The 21,632-nt window shown below is 37.7% G+C and overlaps 1 protein-coding gene across 3 annotated transcripts in view; it reads left to right on the forward strand.

Annotated features, from left to right (window-relative positions):
• The first annotated feature begins 661 nt into the window (after positions 1 to 661).
• The window catches only part of LOC117425420 (proline-rich membrane anchor 1-like), a 39,717-nt gene continuing 18,746 nt past the window's right edge, over positions 662 to 21,632 (forward strand). For 2 of the 3 annotated variants that reach the window (XM_058987558.1, XM_058987560.1), the window contains exons 1-3: positions 662 to 1,705; positions 5,565 to 5,715; positions 21,498 to 21,624. In XM_058987558.1, coding sequence (XP_058843541.1) covers positions 1,613 to 1,705; positions 5,565 to 5,715; positions 21,498 to 21,624 — 371 coding nt within the window. In that variant the 5' untranslated portion in view covers positions 662 to 1,612. The remainder of the gene's footprint in view (positions 1,706 to 5,564; positions 5,716 to 21,497; positions 21,625 to 21,632) is intronic. The other variant, XM_058987559.1, reaches the window with a different exon arrangement.

Genomic DNA, 21,632 nt, shown 5'->3' on the forward strand with positions numbered 1-21,632 from the left:
AATAATAATAATAATAATAATAATAATAATAATAATAATAATAATAATAATAATAATAATAATAATAATAAAAAATGTTGACAGGCGGCAGTAAATGGTTAGTTACAGACGTACGGTAAGTAAAACTGTGTTCTGCAACTTTTCAGGAAAGTTCCACGCGTCCTTAAATGTTACTAGGTAGTTAAATGCCTCTGATTCCTCCATTCAATCAGAATGCAAGTAAAGTAGGCTATAAATGTATAATTTAAAAAAGATGGCGGATTTAAGAGCGCGCGTAGGGGACAAATTTATCTTCGGAATGGTTTCATGTGCCAGTGCACTTTGAACAGTAATTGTATTGTTTAATTAAACAAACAAACAAACAAACAAACAAATAAATATATAAATAAATAAGCATGTTTTATACTGACATATTTTAGGCAAACCACTCCATCTAAAAAAGTAAGGCATAAATGAGAGACCGTTTGTTAAACAATTCCATTCTCAGTGAATACCACACATGTGTAAAAAAAAAAAAAGCTCTGCCGTATGCTTACTACAACATTAGATTCAGAAACCAGCGCTCTCCCTCTCTCAAATACTTTTTTTTTTTTTTTTTTTTTTTTTGCATATACAACACGGTTTTAGCTCCCTCGCTTGCTCTCGCTTATCTCTCACTCTGTCTCCCTCTGACTGAACACAGTGATGCTGGACTGATGATGTGACCTACCACCAAACGTTCCTCGCAGAAGCATCTTTTGCTTAGCAGCACGGTGGAAACTGACACTTCTGCTTCGGCGTTTGTTTTGCACAGATTTCTCGACCGGCATATTGTTTTACACTTTTCTGTTGATTGATATTATTATTTTTGGTCCGTTTTTTTTTTTGTGTGGTCAACGAAACACAGACGCCTGTAAAGGATTAATTTGCCAACATGCACTGAAGTGCGGACGGAGTTGACATTTAACACAGAGCTGCAAGGCTTAATCTACCTGTGTTTTCGCAAGTGGCAAGAGTACGGAAGAAGGGAGGTAGTGTTGTCAAATCCAGCTGTTTTATTAAGGAGCGGTCACATCAGTTAACACTGCCCTTAAAAAAGGGGAAACAGTCAAAAGGAATTTATGATCTTGCTTGGGAATCCTAAGGCATTTCAATTCTAGTTTCAATCCCCCCATTTCTGGGAACTTTTGAAGTGGGATAAGTGCTGGTATCATATCTGTAAACATCAATGATGTAGACGGAGAAAGCTTGATTTAAAACATATTCCTTGCGTACTCTAAATCATCTCAAACGGTTTTTAATCAACAGAGAACTTTGTTTTGATTTGCATACCCGTTATTGAGGAAGACTTTGAACAGCATAGCTGCTCCCTGTATTAACAATTGGTGCGCTGTGTTCCAACTTCCAAGTAATGCAAGTGACAGGACCAGTCAAAGCTGGGCGTATGTTGTGTCAAGCTATCCCATGCCACCAATAACGAGGATTGAAAGCCAAGTATGTTGCACAAACAATTGCTGGAAACGTCTGAAACACATTTTGTCGCCAAAATCGGAAGACTGGATTAAGTTCTGGACATCTACCGAATTGTATGTGTTCACTTCTCTAGTCACGCAGGTAGAAGAGCGAAGGAGGAATGCTGGTCCGAGATCTCCTGCTGCTCAGTTTAAGTTCTTGGCCTTTCTTTCTGGGCCATGTCTTTCTAACATCATTTTTACTGTTATTTCAGGTAGGTTACATATCTAATAAAAAAAATGTAGTAGCTAATCTAAACTTGTTTGTTTATATATTGCATCTAATAATGGGAACATAATTGAAGTTCATCTGCCAAGTTAACATTTAGATGACAATTCCAAGTTATCAATAAATTAGAATCAGTGTTAGGCAATAATACCAAGTACTACTGTAGAAGCTATTAAATATTTAGATGATTTTGAAATTGTTATGAGGTGTACATTCACTGTACACAACACACACACACACACACACACACACACACACACACACACACACACACACACACACACACACACACAAGCCTATCTGCAATTTCATTTATTACAATGAATTATTCAGACTTAAATCTTCATTGCTAGTATAGCATAGTAAATCAATAGACGTTAACTCATAGTAAGAAATGCTATCATATTGCTATCAGATTGACATACAGTGCATTAAGGTTTGGTGTACACAAGAGTAATTCATTTTTTTATTTTTATTTTTGCTGATTTTTAATTAACATGTATTACACTTTGAAGTATACATGCTAGTGCATAATAAATATTATTGCATAATACATTCTAGGGACCATACATTATATGTAAAATTAATTTTAAGCTGCATGTGTCCAGCGATCATGTTCACTTTTATACTAAAATGTAATACACTTTTTTTCTGTTTGCTACATTCCACCTTTTGTGCACTCTGTTATATCAGAAAGCAGACCTTGATGATAGTCCAGGTCGTTTACATTCCCAACTTCTTCAACCCTTGAAATGTGTTGCTGATATGACACTCTGTGCGGCAACCTTCTGCTTTGCTACCAAAACTGGGTTTCAATGTAAACAAACTGAACTGTCAACAAAATCAGACGTTTGATTTAGAGTACGCAGAACTGGTTATATTCAGCAGGATTTTAGGACACTATAATCTTAATGTATTTGATGTCTGGTATTTAGAAACCATTCCTAGTAATTTTAACACTCTAGGGTTCTATTTTGACCATGATTTAAACAACGCATTTCTTTCCACTGTCTGTAAATGATAGTCTTCATCGCATCTGAGAATTTTGATCAAGGCTTGGCAACTCTGCCAACCAGGAACTGAAGTTGAACACCACTGGTCTGGTTCAGTTGTCAGAGTGTATCACAGGGTTAAGAGCTGAATCCTCATGTTCATGTTTAGTTTAGACAATCAATAGCATCAACAAGCACACTGAGATCTCCCACAGTCAATACGTGGCTGTAATACTTCTAGGGTTAACACATGTACATAAAATACATACCTATCAATCAGCAAGATGAAAGTCTAACTAAGGGAGACATAGACCTTGGAGTCTATTCAATTGATCGCAACAGTCATGGATCGAAATACCGTTGTGTGAATACAAAACGAGCCTGTAAGAGCATGGAAAAGTCATTTGCTTTTGATTTTTAAACATTTCAAATATTTAAACATTGGCGGTATTTATATTCACCACAATTTAGATCAGTTGAATTGACCTATGTATCTGGGGAAAAAGCAGTTTTCATACTAAGATATTTACAGATAACTGTCTCCTTATAAACCAGAACTTGCTGGTGTTCCAGTTTGTTTACATTCCCTAAAGGGAGTCGGAACTGCAGGCACACAAAAGGTTTCTTCTCGCTCTGTCACTATGAACTAAACAAGTATATTCCTGCTGTGACCCGCAGCAGCAGGAAGTTCCGAATGCCATCTAATAGCTTTGCTATATGGCAGGGAAGCAAAAAAAGGGTTTTGTTACCCTGAAGGAAAACACCCATTGAGCTGATGGAGAACCTCCATTTTAATAAGCCCCCATTTCTCAGGAAGCATATTACAATTATGTCTGTGTGTAGTTTAGTGCCTAAATGCAGGACTGCTACATTATAAAACTATATTTTATACAAAAAAACATACAGGGCCATTCCATCCAATAATAGCATAGTCTGTACCTGAAAAGTCAGTTACAGGTTATTGTGTGTTCCAGTTTACACATGCAATTTCTATGGGGAATTGTCTATGCAGTTTATGTGAAGCCATGGAATATTGAACAGCATATTCCCAAAAGTGTCTTATAAATGATGTTGTGCAGAAAATCTTTTATTAAATACAGAGGAGGTTGGATGATTATTTTAGCTGAAATAGTCATAGCAATTTAAAAAAGGATGTGGAGCTACCATAAGCAGCCAGGATGATAAGGATTCAGGAAGTCTGCAAGGTGTGTCGAAAGATCTCTAAGGGTACATGATCATTCCTCAATGATCACTGGCTCTGATTCCTTCAAGGAAGATGGGGGTATAAAAACAGCAACATAATATATATATATATATATATATATATATATATATATATATATATATATATATATATATAGGTCGTCATACAATATGCATCACGATAAATGTGATGGTCCTGAGGGGCTACTTTTATGATGCACAATAACATCAAATTATCCCATTTTGTTAAAAGTCAACAATGATATAAGTTAAGGGGAGTATGTATTCACCCTACCAACTATAAAACATGTGTACTGATTCTTCATTCAAGAACCATTTGGTGAACTAAAAAGCCATTGCGTGCTTTTGGTCGATGAATCGTTACACCCCCAACAAAGTAATTTGTGCAGTTTTGGATATAGAGACACATGTATTCCCCCTTTATCAAACACTGCCTTGACTCATGACTGAGTACATCTACACAGAAGCTTGTCCAAGCCCCATACAGTGCATACGCAGCCATTGATGCCAGCAGGTCTGTTATATACGTTGCTGTTACTCTGCTTTACTACTCTTTGCTATTCCTTTACCATGGAGTACCTCAGTAAAATTGTATGCGTGATATTTAAGTATTTATTTATCTAGTTATTCGGTCCAGTGTAATCAGGTTAAGTAATCAGGATAATAAATCACTGATTTATGCTATGCTTTTACCATAATGTTTGACCAGGCAGTACCAATTTGGTTCAGCTGCTACAAAATGATAATCCTTGACATTCTTTTATATCCCCTAAGACTAGCCTTTTTTCAGTCCTTTGATAAGGTTGTAAACTGCACTGTGTAAGGTCTGCTGTGGGTGGAGGAATGTCTGCTATTGAACCTTCCTGAAGCCTACTTACACTTTATCTTGTCAGCAGTTTAGTATTGTAAAGCACTTTGACATACCTGCTGATTAATTGCACTGCATCCTGTAATCAAGAATGTTTGGTATTATAATATAAAAATAACTGAACATTTCTGATCTTTTGGAGTTCTAAAATGTATTGCACCCTGAGCGACATACTCACATGATGCTAAGAGATAAATATTTAACTCACAATGTTGCACACATCCTGATTCACATTGTTAAGCTTTGTGAAACAGGGATTGGAGGCATGTCTCACCTTTATTGGGTTTTATATTGCCTTCCATCATTGCTTATCTCATCTCTGCTGCTGCAGCAATATAAGCTATAGACCAGAGAGAGAACTGGGTTATATCCTCTTGCTTGTTCTGTATGAGACTAAATTGTCCTAATATCACCAGGAAAAATATTATCCATGAGTGAAAAGCCTACACATTACATACCTGCTAGTTTAGTCCTCACCTCATATATAGTACTTCTGTGTTGTTAATTTACAATATGTTAATTATCTTAATTCACTGTTATGTCAAGTGGGTAATTTTTACATGTACTATAAACTAATGAGCATAAGAGTCAAGTAGAGAAACATTTCGGCTGGTGCATTCATCAGTATCTTCATTTGTATGAATAATCTATAATTGAGTTATGGATGATGTGCTTACTTTATTGTACAACGCATTGCTTTCAATATAGCCCTGTACTGTAGATTGCTATTCATTTCTTCTTTTCTTTTTCTTCCCCATCAGTTTACTCAGGGTGAACTCCAGAAATCATGCCAGAGGACCATAGCTGAGAAGGTCACCGAGAGCTGCCAGCAGATCTGCCAATGTAGACCCTACCCTCCTCTACCTCCTCCCCCACCACCGCCTCCTCCCCCCAGGCTGTTGGCTTTAGCAAGTAAGTGCTACTACTCGTCGTATCAATCTGGAGCTAGTGATGGGTGAGTGTGGGGAGGGGGGTATCAGGGAGGTGTCTGGTCTGGTTCTCTGTTCAGATACCCATTAGATAAGAGAAGGCAGGGCTAGTGATGCCCCATTACCACAGCGCCTGAGATCATGAAAATATTGGGTGTCAATAAGGGCTAGATTTTGCCCCTGAAACATTGAATCAAAATAAAGTGAATTTTCCCATGATATGAACTATAAAACTCCATCCTGTGTTCAACCTGTGTGACTCGGGTAAATGTGTGTGTCCGGAGAGGGGAGTTGCTGTACTGGATGGGGATGAAATACATTTTTAAAGTCACAAATATATACTTGTATTGTTGAACAATGTAGCAATAGAGTTGTGAAGTGCAGGATTTTTGCTCTGATAATGTCTGTCTTGACCATGGGGAGTATGGAACTGCCACAGAAAGCTCTTGAAATGTTCCCTGACATGCTGTTGGACTTAGGGGTAGGATTCTCCCCCTTGAGGGTCCCTTAATTAAAAGGGAAATGAGTTAATTAAATTAGGTTCTGTAACAGATAGGAGGCTAATGAATGCCACAAGGGCTCCTGTCTTGGTTTGAAGTCAAATGTATGTGATTCATTGTCAGTCATTGGTTTACATTAGAATTCATGTATGTAAAACCTAATTATGCGAACAGTCTAAAAGGGTCGAGCTCTGACTTAATATAGTAACCTCCAAAAGGAATGTAAACTTGGGAGCGACATAACTTTTTTTTTTTCTTTTTTCTTTCATTATTTGGTTCCCAAGTAAGTTGAATGTTCTTTTATTTTCTTATATATTTTTGACAGTGTATGCAGTTGTATTTGTTTGATTTTATAAATGGCAGTCCTGTTCTGTATATTAATATTGCAACAGTAACAGTCAATCAAAGTAGGCTTCTATGTGTTTCATAGTCAGGAATTAAACAAAACAAAAAATAAACATTTGTATCATCAAACTCATACATGAAAACCCCACCTTTTGTTAACCAGTTAGTTCACTTAAAAACAGAAACTGAGGTTTAAAATATATAATTTAAAGGCTTTAAAAGAAACAATATTCCCTCAGGAAGAAGGGGAGTCCTATATTATGATGCTGAGAGAAGGCAAGACATCTTGCCAGAATGAAATCTCATTTTTATCACTCAGAGTCCTTAGAAGCATATCTCCCGAGCACAGCTTACTGTATGAATCACTGTGTGACATTGACAGTAGGGGGGCTGTTAACTCCATAACTGACTTCAAACACTGTTTTTAGCAGATTTCATTTCCATTATAAAACAGACTGCACTGATTAATTAGGTGTTTTGCTTTTAAGCCACATTTGATATACAGACAGAAAGCATCTGTAAACCAAGTCTTTACAATAATAATCGTGCCACAGTTGCTAGGCTTTTCTAAACTTTTTTTTTTTTCTTACACTAGTAGCTAGATAACTTTTGTCAAAAGCCTTAGACAAGTCAATAAAACTGGAATGCAAGTACCTGCTTTTTACCTGATTAATATTGTGATAGCTTATGGTACCTATTCATGAGTGAAGTTGGTTGCCACATCCTCTGTTGTTTAGCATAAAACACTATGTAGTGGCGGAAGGTTTTGTCGTGTTAGAAAATGGAGTGCCTTTTTGGGGATTAAAATAGAAAATAGGTAATGAGCAGTCTCTTTTTTCTATAGCGGTCAATACTTGATTTGAAGCTGCTAGAATTCTGGACAAGTGAGCTTACTGCACTTTATTGACAAAATTGTTATTTAAAGGTACTGCTGGGAGAGCTAATTGATCGGCCATCATTTAGCCATCAGCTTTTAAATGTGATACAAGATCTTAAACTTTGTTAGACCTTAGGACATTAATCTTGAATTGTTGAAAACTTGGCCTGAAGAGGCTGCCCAATAGTGATCTTTGGATCGTAATCAATAATCATTACATTGACTGGCTCTAGTTGTTACTGCTGAAGTGGAAAATCCTATATTAGTCTTAAAGCATAATGTATTTTGGACAATGGGCTGAAGAGATCATGGGTTTGAATCCCAGCACAGAATCCGGATCACTCTGTGCACAAAGACTTTGTTTTTCTGAACCCTCATTAATAATGAATTAACCACGACTACCATTTTGTAAATCAGTATTTGATCTGAGCTGCATTTTCATCATCAGAGGCCTGATTGAGGAGTCAGCAATGCATGCAAACTCACCTGAGTGACAACAAACAGACACATTCAAATGTATTTATTTAACCTGGATAGAACCGTTGAGATGTAAATCTCATTTCAAGGGTGTCCTTGAAAACCCTTTATTAGCGTCCAGCTACATAGAGAATTTTTCAGCTGCATCTCAAATTCTCCACTAATGTCTTCAGTGCAGTGCTGTCGTTTATTGTATGGACATCAGTTTATTTTTCAGTTCAGTGCACTACCACAGCTCATGTCTTCCTTTTTTAATACCATTAAAGGTACAAGCCCCAAAGGGTTACTCACAGTTCATTTTCCGCACTGGATTCCCCCAGTGTGGTGTATATGTTATTCACACTCTACTTTTATATCCTAAATGCAAACGCACACTGAGAACATTTTATAATGTGTTATTTAACCCATTGCCTATATCTGTAATTGCAATTCGAATGCAATAATATTGGAATTCCTGATTCCATAAGACAATGGCATTATGTACTTTGGTGGCTTATCATTGAATCCTTATTAACTATCACAGCTAGAAATCAATTCAGCTGATCAGCCTTTTAAGTAAGTGGTGAACCTATACGGATTTGAGGAACTGAAAGAGAAACAGACAGATACAACCGAAGATGTGGCTCTGAAGTCAGCATCAAGCAACTTAATTAACACAGGCTGTCAAAAAAAATAACAGAACAGAATAGTCCCCCAGAATTCCCCAGAAAGAAAACCCCAGAATTCTGTAACCCCTAAAAGCCAGCTCTTACAAGGGTAAGTGTATATCTTTTACATTTATTTTTACTATGAACCAATTCAAATATGTGATCTGTTCATGGACTGTAATGTTTGTTCAGTAGAATTCTAATGTAATTGTTAGTGTGTATATATATATATATATATATATATATATATATTTAGCATAGTGTGAATGCATTTTTGTCATCCCTCTGTGCAAAATGAGCAATACCGCAAAGTAATGTGATGCAGAATTTCAAATGTACTGAACCAGTACTCAGCTACAGTATCGGTACAAATCAATTCCCTTCATTAGAAATTGAAATGCCTTCAGCCTGAGGGTGTGGAAACTGCAGTCACGTCTGCAAATGCTTTCCAGTAAAATGGCAACTTACACTGATTCCATTTAAAGTTTTCAAGTACTCAAGCACAATGCTTCTCATCTCGTGTTTTGAGTGACTTTTTTACAATGAAGGTTATTGGTAAATGCTGTACTGTATAAAACATATTTAACAAAAGTGGTTACAGTAAGTGTAGCTAACTGAGAACTTTCTTTAACATAATGTACCAGATAATACATGATAATACATGTTTGCTATAATATGTGTATCTTTCAGAACTGCACATTTCAGACCAACAGTATGAGCGTGCAAAGCAGGTACGATTGATGGGATTATATTGTTAACTACTACCACTTGCAATAGCGTGTTGAGGTCAGTAGCTGAAAGATCCCAAGGTGAACATGTGCATTATTATTTTCTACTCTTCATAAAACAGCACCAAGGTAAAATAGACAAAAATCTTATTCTTAGATTTCTAACCTGGCTATTTTTGGCAGTATTTGAAAGATTGAATGGCATTTAAGGTATTTGGACTAACACGCACACACACACACACACACACACACACACACACACACACACACACACACATCTACACACTATCTACATAATATTCCTACAAAATATTTCCAGCTGCGTGAATTCAGTGGTAGTCCGCCCCAAGCTCCTAGCTAGCATTACAATGCAGTCATTGCAGAGCAGCACTACAGTGAATTACATCATTGTATGCAATCACACAACACCAGGCTATTATTGTACTATTCATCCCGTCAAGGGGGAAATCTCTCATCTGAAGTCGGAAAAACAAAAACAACATGTGCACTTCTGTTCTGTCAGCATGAGTTTCACACTCATATCAGGCTGTCTAGGCAACTCGCACTTACAGCTCATAGTTCAGATCTGGCTGCTTTGAAGGACACCTTGTTACACAACACAGCAGGTCCCTGTCCTTACTGTCAAGCCAGTACAAACTTTCCTTTCAAATGTTCAAGTAAAATTACCCTTGGCACTTGGAGAAACACTGTTTCCCCCACGTAAATCTCCAGTTCATCAGATTGTACCAAATGCAATCGAAAATATTTGACTGAAAATCAACAGGCGAGCTCCGTTCCTGCTGTCAAGGTAATCATCTACCCTAAGCAACAGATGTTGCTAAGCTACTGAAGCCCACAGGCTGGGCCCAGATAGGCTAGTCTCCTCCTGTCCTCATCGTAGAGCCAGATCACTAGGTTTCATCTGGGTCTTATTATATAAATTCTATTCTAAATAAATCTTTCTAAAAATAAATAATGCTGATGCATTGCTTGTTGCATTATAGTTTAACAGTAAGTTTAAAAAAAAAAGAAAGTTTGAGTGATGGTAAAATTAAGTTCAGTTTAGGTGGCAAACAAGACATTTTAAACAAATATGCAAAGACAGTACAGTGTCTTGGGTTATGTTCAGGGAAACTCAGAGCAACCTTCCACTATATCTCTCGAAATCTTTTCCTTGAGCGATGAAATTCAAATAGACTGAATTTCTACAAAAAGCTTTTCTTCAGACCTTCCTAAGATTGGATTAACTTAACCAGGGCATATCAGGCCTTCTGTCATCTTCAGCTAAATCAAGAAGTTGACTCGAACTTTCCTTAAAAGTTAAATGCCTTTTTTTTTGGAAACATTAGCAATGCACGCTATTGTGTCAAATGATTTATATCTTTTTATCTACATTGCATAACACAAATATAAGCAATCAGACAAGTTGGGTATTGCTGATTTTATTTAATGATTTTGCTAAACTGGGAAGACATGATTATATAATATATTTGGCAAGTCCAGAAGCTTCACCTTCAAAGGGGGAATATATGCCAGAAGTGATATTCAGATATGTGTTGCACTTTCTTGTCCATTACCTGATAAAATAAAAGCTTCCAGTAATGACTGCATCTGAAAGTTCCTTTCCTTGACCTCCTTTACTTGGACAACAGCAGGCTCTCTGAAGAGACAGCAAACTGGCTGCAAAAATGAACTGGGCCAAGCATGTTTCCTATCTCAGTATTCTGTATTCCATTACTATGCACCTGAAGTCTTGTGTCCGGGTAGGGGTTTAACAAGATGCTAAAGAGAGGATTTATTTCAGGCTTACAAGCTGGAGATTGATCACAACTGCTTAATGCTCTCTGTCTCTGTCAGTCCAGCCAGCAATATTAATGGAAGGCCATTAGTAAAATGACAGTTACTGGTAAAATAGGGTGTGATTGCATTACAAGCCAACATCAGTTATTCTCAGTTATTTGGCTGTGTGGCTTTGGAGCCAGGCTTGACCCCAGAGATGATTTGTTAAGTAACTGTTTACATAATGCTGACAAATGTATATACATTGTAGTTAGCTCTTTGTCCACAACTATTCCCCTTCCTGCAACTTTCATTAGTGTTGGTCAAGCAGTGTATGCCTTTACCAAGGGCTTTTTCACTGCAGTCAAAGTGCATGAATTGCTGCACATCACTGCAGACTGTGGGTGGACTGTTGTTTATTACTGCGCGCTAGAACTTCACGTGCAGTTACATTGCATTTAAGAGCCTTGTAGGGCTACAGTTCAGACTGGCCAGGCTTTTAAGAATAGGTATTAGTATACATACGACTCTGTGTGTAAATTGTACCAAAGGTCACTCAGCTACTTGATATAATTGACACATGTTTAATTTGCTGTGATTTTCCTTAGCTTGGTTATCTCCGCCCTGGCTGCATTTGGTCAGCAGGTGTTGAGAAGCAGAATAAATTGGAAATGATTGCATTAAGTAGCAAACCCCCTTCGGGTTTCATACAGGTTTCTTGATGTTTCAATAAAGAACCAGAACCAGCTAAAAGGTGTGATTTAATACAGTATTTTGTGAACCCCAGAAAAATAAATGTCAAAAAGGTGCAGGCCTTAAAATAACTTCCTGAGATCTATGATACTGGGTTTCACCTGGGTCAAAATCTGGCTTAGGTCACAAGTAAATTAGTTTGTGTTCTCAACTTAATCCTTGTGTGTCAATGACTGTCTATCAATCGATAATATACATGCATTATACAGCAAAATCCAAGATGGACTGCTTAATACCAGCAGTGCCTTTCTCAGTGCGTGTTCACGTCTCCCTGTTTGGCAGCTTTCCTGGCTCAGTGTTCTGTTTCATAAGGAGCCTCAGGCACTACAAGGCCACATAATAAGCTGGCTAAACTATTTTTGACAGTGCCTTGCATGGGAATCAAATGTGCGTTCTGTTCTAATATCTGTTCTACAAAGAAATTGCACTAGCACCTGTTTTGACTTTAATTAAAATGGGATTTAAATGCAGTCCAGAATTTTACTGAGACCTAACCAGTACACTCCTTCTGAGGGCTTTCGCTATGTAATCTGTGCTGAGTATGTGTAGCAGGGTTATAGACATTTTTCTGTGGCTCAGCAATTCTGGAACAAGTAAGGTGCTGGCTACAGTATTGCTATAGTTTACAGTGCTCTTTCTATTAAACAACAAAAAAAAATGGATTACTGGCCAAAAATAAAGGGTGTTAAGCTGTCAAATGTTTACCATACTATTCACATGCCTTTACCACTCCATCTCTCCTTGCTAAGACAACCCAACACTTGCTAATTGTCTGTTTGAGACCCTTCAATTAATCCTAATAATTACTGTCAGGTATCTAACATCAGTCCTAAAAAAAGCTGTCCTTGTTTTCTACAGGATCAGTTCCATTTTCTTTTCACTGACAGCACTTGTTCTGATAGTCTGTCTAGCTTTACAGTCTTTTCTTCTTTAGGTGTCACCATCACTACTTTTGCCCTAATTGTGAAACAAACAATGATAGATAGTGCTGTTAAACAGGCGTGCCCCACCTCAATCATTCTGGGTAAAATGTTGTTGTATTTATAATAAATTACATTACCGTTATTATTTCACAACATTCATTTTCCTATGCATTCCATTTCACAGGCTGATGGTTTTAATTGTCTAGTAACACATTCATTCTTTTGGGGGAGGTTACTGTATATGGACTTTGCAACAGCATACCAAACAAGAGCTGTCTACTCTGGTCCCCTGATTTGGGTGGGTGTTGTTCTGATGTGCCCTCCTGCACCTGACTCTTAACCTCAGCTGCTGCGGTCCTGTCAGGATATTTATCTCCCGCCTCAGTCAGAGCTGGAGCATGCAGGCTGTATTACGAGCACACTGCTGATTGATTGCCGGGAGCTGGTGAGCTGCCAGTTTGCACTGCAGCAGGACTCAGCTGCCATTTGCGAGGAAAGCCCCTTAGAACCAGCAAGGGCAGTTTTGCAAATTACAGTGGTGGCTACGAATCTTCCATCGCCTTGTTGCATTTCTGCTACTGCTATTCGCACAGAGCGATTGCAAATCAGGCATGCTCATTTTCATCTGCAGCAGACCCAAGGTCAAACCAGTTTTAATTGGGATTCCGTCAGCCCCAGTTGCATGCATCCCTTTTCCACACACTCTTGAAAACCAGGTGTCTGATCTCAAGGTGATATGTGATTTGTTACAAAGGAAATACAACTATAAGGGAGTCACCTTAATTCACAGTCTATTTTTCTCCTCTTTTGGATTCTCTTTATTTCCTAAGAGGAATAAAGGATGTGCTGGCACCTTTTAAGTAGGATAGAGTTAAAGAACCTGCCGAAATGAATGATAGCGAGGATAAGGCTCTGTGTTTTTAGCTCTTTTTTAGAATTGGCAGAAGCAGCAATGGCAAGCTTCAGTGGTGTCTAGAATATCTTTTTGCGCTTTCATTTATTAGACTTGACTGTACTGTTGTGATGCTTTTTTAAGCCAGATAACTGTTACATTAATAAACTCATGCCGTAGCAGTGACAGTGGTTTCAAACCAAAAAACAAAGTGCACATGTACCTACTCTTGGTCGGGACAGTGCACAAATTCATTATCATGAATCTGTAATTTCCCACTAAGGCAGGTTTAAAATGAACTATGCTTCTCTCAGTAAAGCCTGATACTGTATGAATAAAGCTGCAAAAGCAAAACTGAAACTAATAATTGTGTTAACCTCTAACACAAGTATAAATATAGCCTTAATCCAATAGCTGGAGATATCACTCTGGTCTCTGGTCTAATGCAGCCTGGCATATACAGTCTTATAAAAGAGGGCCCTTTGACACCACTTAGTCAATCTCAGTTTGTGTTTTAGATGAGCCATTGCTGCCAGAATACACATAATAAACCTAATGAGCTTAAAGCAAACACAGCCAGTAGAAATCACTTTTATATGCCTGTATTTATCCTATGGAGTGCTGCTCATTTATCCTACTTTGGAGTCAATCCCAGGTTAAAAAAAATAATAATTGAACATGACTCGGTTAAAACTATACCCAGAGCAATGGTCTAGTAAAGTGGTTGGAATGGATTTGTTTCTGCTTAGGGCTTAACCACAAATCATTTATTTTCTCTTTTATAATCTTTTCAAATATGTTATTGAGTTGGATCAAGTGCCCTGTTCTTTTTGTCTGCATTTTTGACTGTTTTTAGAAATCTGTTAATCTTCTGACTGGGAAGCAAGGTCACTGCACATTCCTCATGGACACACTGAAACAAATAACATTACTTGTTTCAGGGTAGCAGAATGTCCGAAATCTTCGGGGCACAGACCAAACCTTCTGGCACCAAATAATTATACATTTACAATTAAAAAAAGAAAAAAATTATAGGCTAAGCTTAATATTTCTATTTCACTTAGAATCTGAGAAGAGATACGATTAGTTGTGCAATAAATACTGTAGTTATTGTAACAGGGTGCAAACCGGCGACCCTGCGCACCACAAGCGGGTGTCTAAACCACAAAGCAAAAGAGCCAGCCTTGTTTACAGCCATGGTTTTAGAGCTTTTACCCTGATCTCATCTCACCGGCAGGGACTGGACACAATCTGTAACGGCATTTGAATGCATTTGCTGTTCTTTTTTTTTTTTTTTTTAGCTTATATCAAACAAAGAATTACTTCTCTAAATTGCCCAAAACTCTTTTGTGAAGCTACAGTAAGTAAGATTCTGTACATTTATATTACTTTCAGTTACTAAGAATTGAAGAATGATAAATATCACATTTTCATTAATTTTTTCTTGTACAAGAGTTTCTTGTACAGCGTTCACGTGTTATACAGTATTATCCATATTTATAGAATCGTTGTCAATCAGCATTTTAAGCAATGAGGCATTTGAATGCATATCTTTAGGTTTTTTAATGTTGAGTACACTGGCATGGCATTGAGAGCACCTTGTTTGATATGACAGTGCAGTGTCAGTGAATGTGCTTTAAGCTTGAAAGAGTGCTATGCATTTTATATGTCAATAGTTATAGTTAATGTGTATATACAGTTTACTGCTTGTTCCTGGTACCCCCTGCTTTTGGTCATATGGTCTCATTAGTAATTCAAGAGACTTGGCTACGGTTCTGTTTTTTAGACTACGTTTGGCCCAGGGGTCCCCCTTTTTGTCCCGGGGGGGGGGGGGAGTCATCCCAGTGAGGATAACAGTCAAGCATTGTGCCATGAGAGGTTCCCCTGACAGAGCTCCTCAGCCCTGACCTGCACACCTCCTGCCATTATGTCCTTAAAGAGAAACTGGAAATTCTGTGTAGTAGTTTTGTTTTGCCAATTGGGGGCTTCCATAGCAACTAATTTGGCATGAGAAGCCAGTGAATGAGCCCCGCAGTGTCACCTAGCCCCTCAAACTTGTATTTGTTAAAAGTTTAGTAAATACTCTTCCTCAAAGCCCAATAGGCATTACATTGCAAAGTTAAAAGCCTGGAATATAATTGACCTAGGCGGTTAGCTTTAATCAAATAGCCCATGGGATTAAATTAGGTTCATTTTTTGTATCCTCTCGGTATGCCTATTATAATTTTTGTTTAAAACAAAAACATCAGATTTGTCTCCTTCCATGTTTCATATGGCGAGTCTCCAGGTCTGCAGCTGATTAGTGTCTAATTGAATAAACCCCAAAGCACTGGGATCTGTCCTACTTTGTTAGCTTTAATTGTCCTGCTGCCTCTCAGACCCTTTGCACCCAGATAGGACACAGAAAATATATGGCATCGCAGAGCTATGACGTTACTATTGTTATATGGGTCTGGAAGCACAGAAGTACAACAGATATATAGATATATAGATAATATGATACTACTACTTCTGTTAATAAATAGAGGGGACACCATGAATAGCTTTTCCATGAATGAGGACAGCCAAATAACCACAGGCCATCCTCAAGGGTGAAATTAACAAAACACTACATTCTGAGAAAATATGAACTCTGGAGGCGATTGATGTTTATTTTGGTGACGTCTTTGACTTGGTTGGGGATGGCGATAGGGACAGAATAACCTGGAGTTCAGGAAAGTCCTTGTCTGTCTCCAGCTTGTCCAGTTATTATACAAACATGCAAAGTTACTATTGTGTTATTTTCAACAGGTAAAGGGAGTACCTGTACTGAGAAGTAGACAGATGCACCTCTTCTCATGTAGGGGGAGCTGTTGTGTTAGTTGCGGAACCCCAGAAGCATAGGGTAAACCGTTTGATCTGTTAATAAAGAGTTTAAGAATACATACCTGATTCTAATTTATTACAGTATTATTCACCTTAATTTATAAGGAATACACATTTGTATACCTGGGTTTTGTTATAAGCGTTCTTCAGATTAATTATAAACTTTCTATGGATTTTTCAAAACAACCCTGTGTGATTGAAGCCGTGTTATGTAATGATACAAGTGTGTGTAACATTGAAATCGATGTGGGACAAATGATTGAAGACATCAGTGTGCTGACAGCCTCAACTGTGGAATGAAGTTAGACTGCTGTCACAATAATGCAGGTGAATATTTTCATTTATTATTTTCTTCATATACGGAGCCATTTAATTGCTGTTCAACGAAACTCTGCAGATATCATCCCCGGTTTCATTTATTTTTGCTGCAGTTAAATCAATGCAAATCTCTGCAGTAAATCACTTCAAGCAGGCTGCTCGGATTATCCCAAAGGCTTTAGTTGATTATTATGTTCTCCAGAGCCAAAAAGGTGAAACAGAAAGCTGATGTTCAGAACGGTTTGTGAGAATACTTATCTGATTGTGCTGTGAAGCACCTGAAATGAGATCACATCTGATGCCGGGCTGTACTTCCCTCCCTCCCTCCCACCCACACAGTGATAAGGCCAGATAAGCCTGCTGCGGGAGCCTTGGTAGGATGTATGAAATTAAACTACCGCCATACGCAATCTGAAGACTCAATGTAACAATCTCCTGTGGGATTTGATCAGTATCAGAGCTTTGATGATATCTGCTAAGCTGGCTGGCCTTCAGTGTTGAAAAAGATGTAGAGGAGGAAAATATGCCACAGAGAAAGATCAGGGGAGAACGAGTAGAGTGGATGTGGGTCCTTAAAGCCCCAGCAATAACTGCAAACCAGTTCAACCATATGATTCTGAGTCGCCCTTATCACTGCAACTCTGGTCTTCTGAATATTGCAGGCCTCATAAAATGTTCAGTCCCCTGTGAAGGTGATTCAGAAGGGTTATCTGTCGTTTGTCACAGTCCATATCTTTCTTTATTTTCCTGTTAGTACTTGAGAGTAAGTAGCTTCTCATGTGACCTTTCAACTCTACCAGCCCCAACTACTGTTGTCTTCACTTTGTGCCTCACAACACACCCAGAGCATGCAGTAATTTCATACTGCACATGCTCCTCACAACGCATACAGAGCAGTAATTTCATACTGCACATGCTCCTCACAACGCATGCAGAGCAGTAATTTCATAACTACTGCACATGCTCCTCACAATGCATGCAGAGCAGTAATTTCAAAACTACTGCACATGCTCCTCACAACGCATGCAGAGCAATAATTTCAAAACTACTGCACATGCTCCTCACAACGCATGCAGAGCAGTAATTTCAGAACTACTGCACATGCTGTCGTGTGTAATTGTTTGCATGAATATTTTTTTTGTTGCTATTTGAATTAAGTTCCTTTTTTTATTGCCTTTTCTTTTTATAATGATTTGGTCATTGAAAAGGGGATAAAGGAACACAATGACAAAGAAATACATTGCACACCATAGTCAGTTATTGATGCATAAGAAACCTATAGTTGATTCAGGATTCTGCAACATCCATAACACCTTGGACGCAAATAAGTGTAAACAAATGTACACAGCTTCTACTGTGCAGGGACTAAAAAGCGACAGTGAAATATGGACTATGACTCCGAAGTGGTTATGAAAGTTGTGTAATATAGTTCAGGGGTAGGCAAACTTGGCACTTCCCATGCATTCCATTGCAGGACTTTTTTCCAAACCGATCCTTCATTATTGTATTGACCTCCTAGGTCAATTAAATAATGAAGGATCTGGTTGGAACAAAATCCTACAGTGGAATATATTGAAAGTGACAAGTTTGCCTACCTCTAGTTGACTTCGATATTATTAAACTGAAAAACTAGTGAAGGGGATGCTCAGGAAATATTATTATGCCATAAATTGGGCATTAATTCAACAACAAACCAGGGGCTGATCATGCATTTGAGATTACTCTAGGGTAAAGTTTAAAAGTACGCCATTGTCTCTCCCTCGGCAGTTCATTTATTTGTTACAGAGGGGAACAAAAGAATAATCTCCACTTGATTTCCGACCTCCCAGATAGGGCAACTCCTGAAATAACTCCATGCACACTTCAAACTGGAATAACTCCATACATACTTCAAACTGGACCCCTGCATTCCTGTTTTATTATTCATCGGATGGCTTTTCATGCATAATTTGTGTTGTCTGTTGGGAGCTGTAAATTAATAATTAATGAACATGTTATGATTGTATGCACAAAATTCATGTTTCGGTGTCAAACTCTGGTCAAAGATACAGAACATTGTTAAAAACGTTTTGTTTTTCTTTCCCTTTATGAAGAACAAGGAACTAACATTTGCCAGCACTATTTGTAATCTAATATTTTTTGCTGTGATTGGGGTACTGGTATGTTCATTTCCTCTTTCTATTCTTGCACTTGTACTACAGGTATTTTATAGTAGGATCCTGACAAACATGCCCCTCAGTATATGTCTATGTATTGTGTTCATTGAGTTGAATTGTTACCATTAACTGCCTGTATATAATTATTGCACCTCGAACACGTGAAACTTACCAATGACATTCTTTATATAATATATTTTGTGTATATGTGTGTCTATATATATATATATATATATATATATATATATATATATATATATATATATATATATATATATATATATATGTGTTATGGTTTATTTGAGGAAGTTAGATCTGTATTTGACAATCAGTTAACTGGAATATACCATTAAAACAACTGTAGTGAAACTCTTCTGCTATCCCTCAAAGCCTACTTGTGGATCACTAGGCATTATGGAACTTGTGGATTGCCTTCACTAATCAGTAAAATCAGTGCTTTCATAGTTTCAGAAGGAATCTGATATCCAGATGGAATTTTTAAATAATTTATGTCACCAGTCAATAGTGTTGGTTTGGGATCAGGAAGGGAGGCCCCCAAGGACATGTTTACAAGGACAAAACCATCATTGAAGTGCAGCCTAGCACCTTGTTCTGAATCAGCAGCATAATTGAAATGTAACTGATGACAAAGGTTACATTTAATATGAATGCATCTTTATTTATTTATTTATCTGGAGATCAGTACAGTGTGTTTGTATCCCCCCTGGATATTTGCTGACTAGCCAATGACTGGGTTGGAGGTCATTCTAGATAGGCATTCTACTGCTTTTTTAGATGGACACCATTTTTTTTTTTACTTTAAAATAATAATATGAGTGTGTTGTATAAAATGTAATATGATGCTGAATCCTGTAGAGTTTACTTCACAGTTTATTTGTAATATGTATTAATGTATACAATGCCAGGCAGAGCGCAGGTAGCCATTCATGAATTATGCTGCAGCACCAACCCCACCCAAACCATGTAAATATACTCCTAAACCATCCAGTTGTACTGCTAAAGGTCTAATTATAGCAATGGAGTTATACTACAGATTAAACTAGCATCACTATTGAATAAGACACAGTTTTTAGTTTTCATTCAGAGCTCTGCCTTAATCCTGAGTAGGCTATTCTACTTGTGCTGACCCAGCCCTGCTCTGCTCACTACATTGAAACCACTCATATAGAAGGAACTGTAAACTTTAATATCAAAGTGTTGCATACATGGAATAATTGTGCAGCATCACCTGGTAACCTGGCAACCTTTTACTTATCCAGCTGAAACCAATGCTGGCCACATATAAATATTCCCTCAGTTGACCAGTGCTGTTTCATCATTATTCCATATACAGGCACTGTCGGACATGTGTAGTAATGTATATTTTTAATCAGATTTTATGCAAATACTGTCTATATGTAGCATGTTTTTTATAATTCCAATGTATATACAAATTCACCTACAGTACTGTACCTGCTCTATTTCCCTGATAATATGATTATTTCACAACCCTCTGTACTGCCTACATGTTTTCTCAGCAGTTTGGGTTTAAAACTCACCTCTCGCATCCTTTGCAAACTATGAAAAGAGAAAGACAAACCAGCAGTAACATTTAACTGCTGGGAGCACAAACAGAAAACCATGTGCAACAGCAAGCAGCTTGAAACTATTTTAGAAAAATGTCATCAGCACAAAAGGACGTGGAACAAAACACCAGACATAGCGCTCTGACAGTGCAATGACCAGATCAAATACAACATGAAATAAATGAGATAATTGCTTGTTTAAAGAAGCAGGATGATCAGAAAAGATTTCCAGGGAATGGCTGTCATTAAGAAGAGCCAGACACACAGTATGAAGAATGTACTTCAATAAGGAACTGAAACCAAACACTCTGGGAATGTTATGCCGTAGTTAGAAACAAAAGATGATCAGTGATACGCTATTAAGAATAGTTTAGGGTACATGGTAACATACTGCAAAGAAAACCACAATGTCATTTCACAAATTAAATGTGATGTAACATCTTGTTAATATTTTATGATGTAATGGTGTCATGCTTTATATTAACCAGGCAATAATGGATTTTGCAGAACAATTAATAAGGCACTTATCTATAGTTTATCTGTTAATATTGATTAGGTTAAGGTTAGTATCAGGACCTCCATGTTTACAAATATACAGTAACAACTTACGTAAAGACAAAGGGAAACCAACATGCTTGGTAACATCCTTTGCTTAGGGTTGGCAGTGAGCAACTGGAAACTATGGTAAACCATGGTTACTAAGAAAACAGAGTAAATATATAGTGTAAGCATGTAAACGCATGAGCAACTGTTCAGTGGAAATATACTGTATACTTTTAGAAAGGACCAGCGATAATACTGCATTATGTCTTTTGCTGTAGAAGGATGGCCTTGTGAACCTGGTGTTGTATAACAGGGGACTTGTTGAAATAATGTGTGAATATTCTCACAATAAATCTTTTCTTCTCTCTCTTTACAGCAGCAGAATCAACTGTCCCCCTGTTAAAGCCCTGGTGGAAGGAGATAGTTGTAGTTGGGACAGTGGGATGTGCCACACTAGTCTTTCTCCTGGTCATGGTCATCATCTGCTACAAGGCAATAAAAAGGTAGGAGA

This window comes from Acipenser ruthenus, chromosome 15, assembly GCF_902713425.1.
Source record: "Acipenser ruthenus chromosome 15, fAciRut3.2 maternal haplotype, whole genome shotgun sequence".
Classification (NCBI taxonomy): domain Eukaryota; kingdom Metazoa; phylum Chordata; class Actinopteri; order Acipenseriformes; family Acipenseridae; genus Acipenser; species Acipenser ruthenus.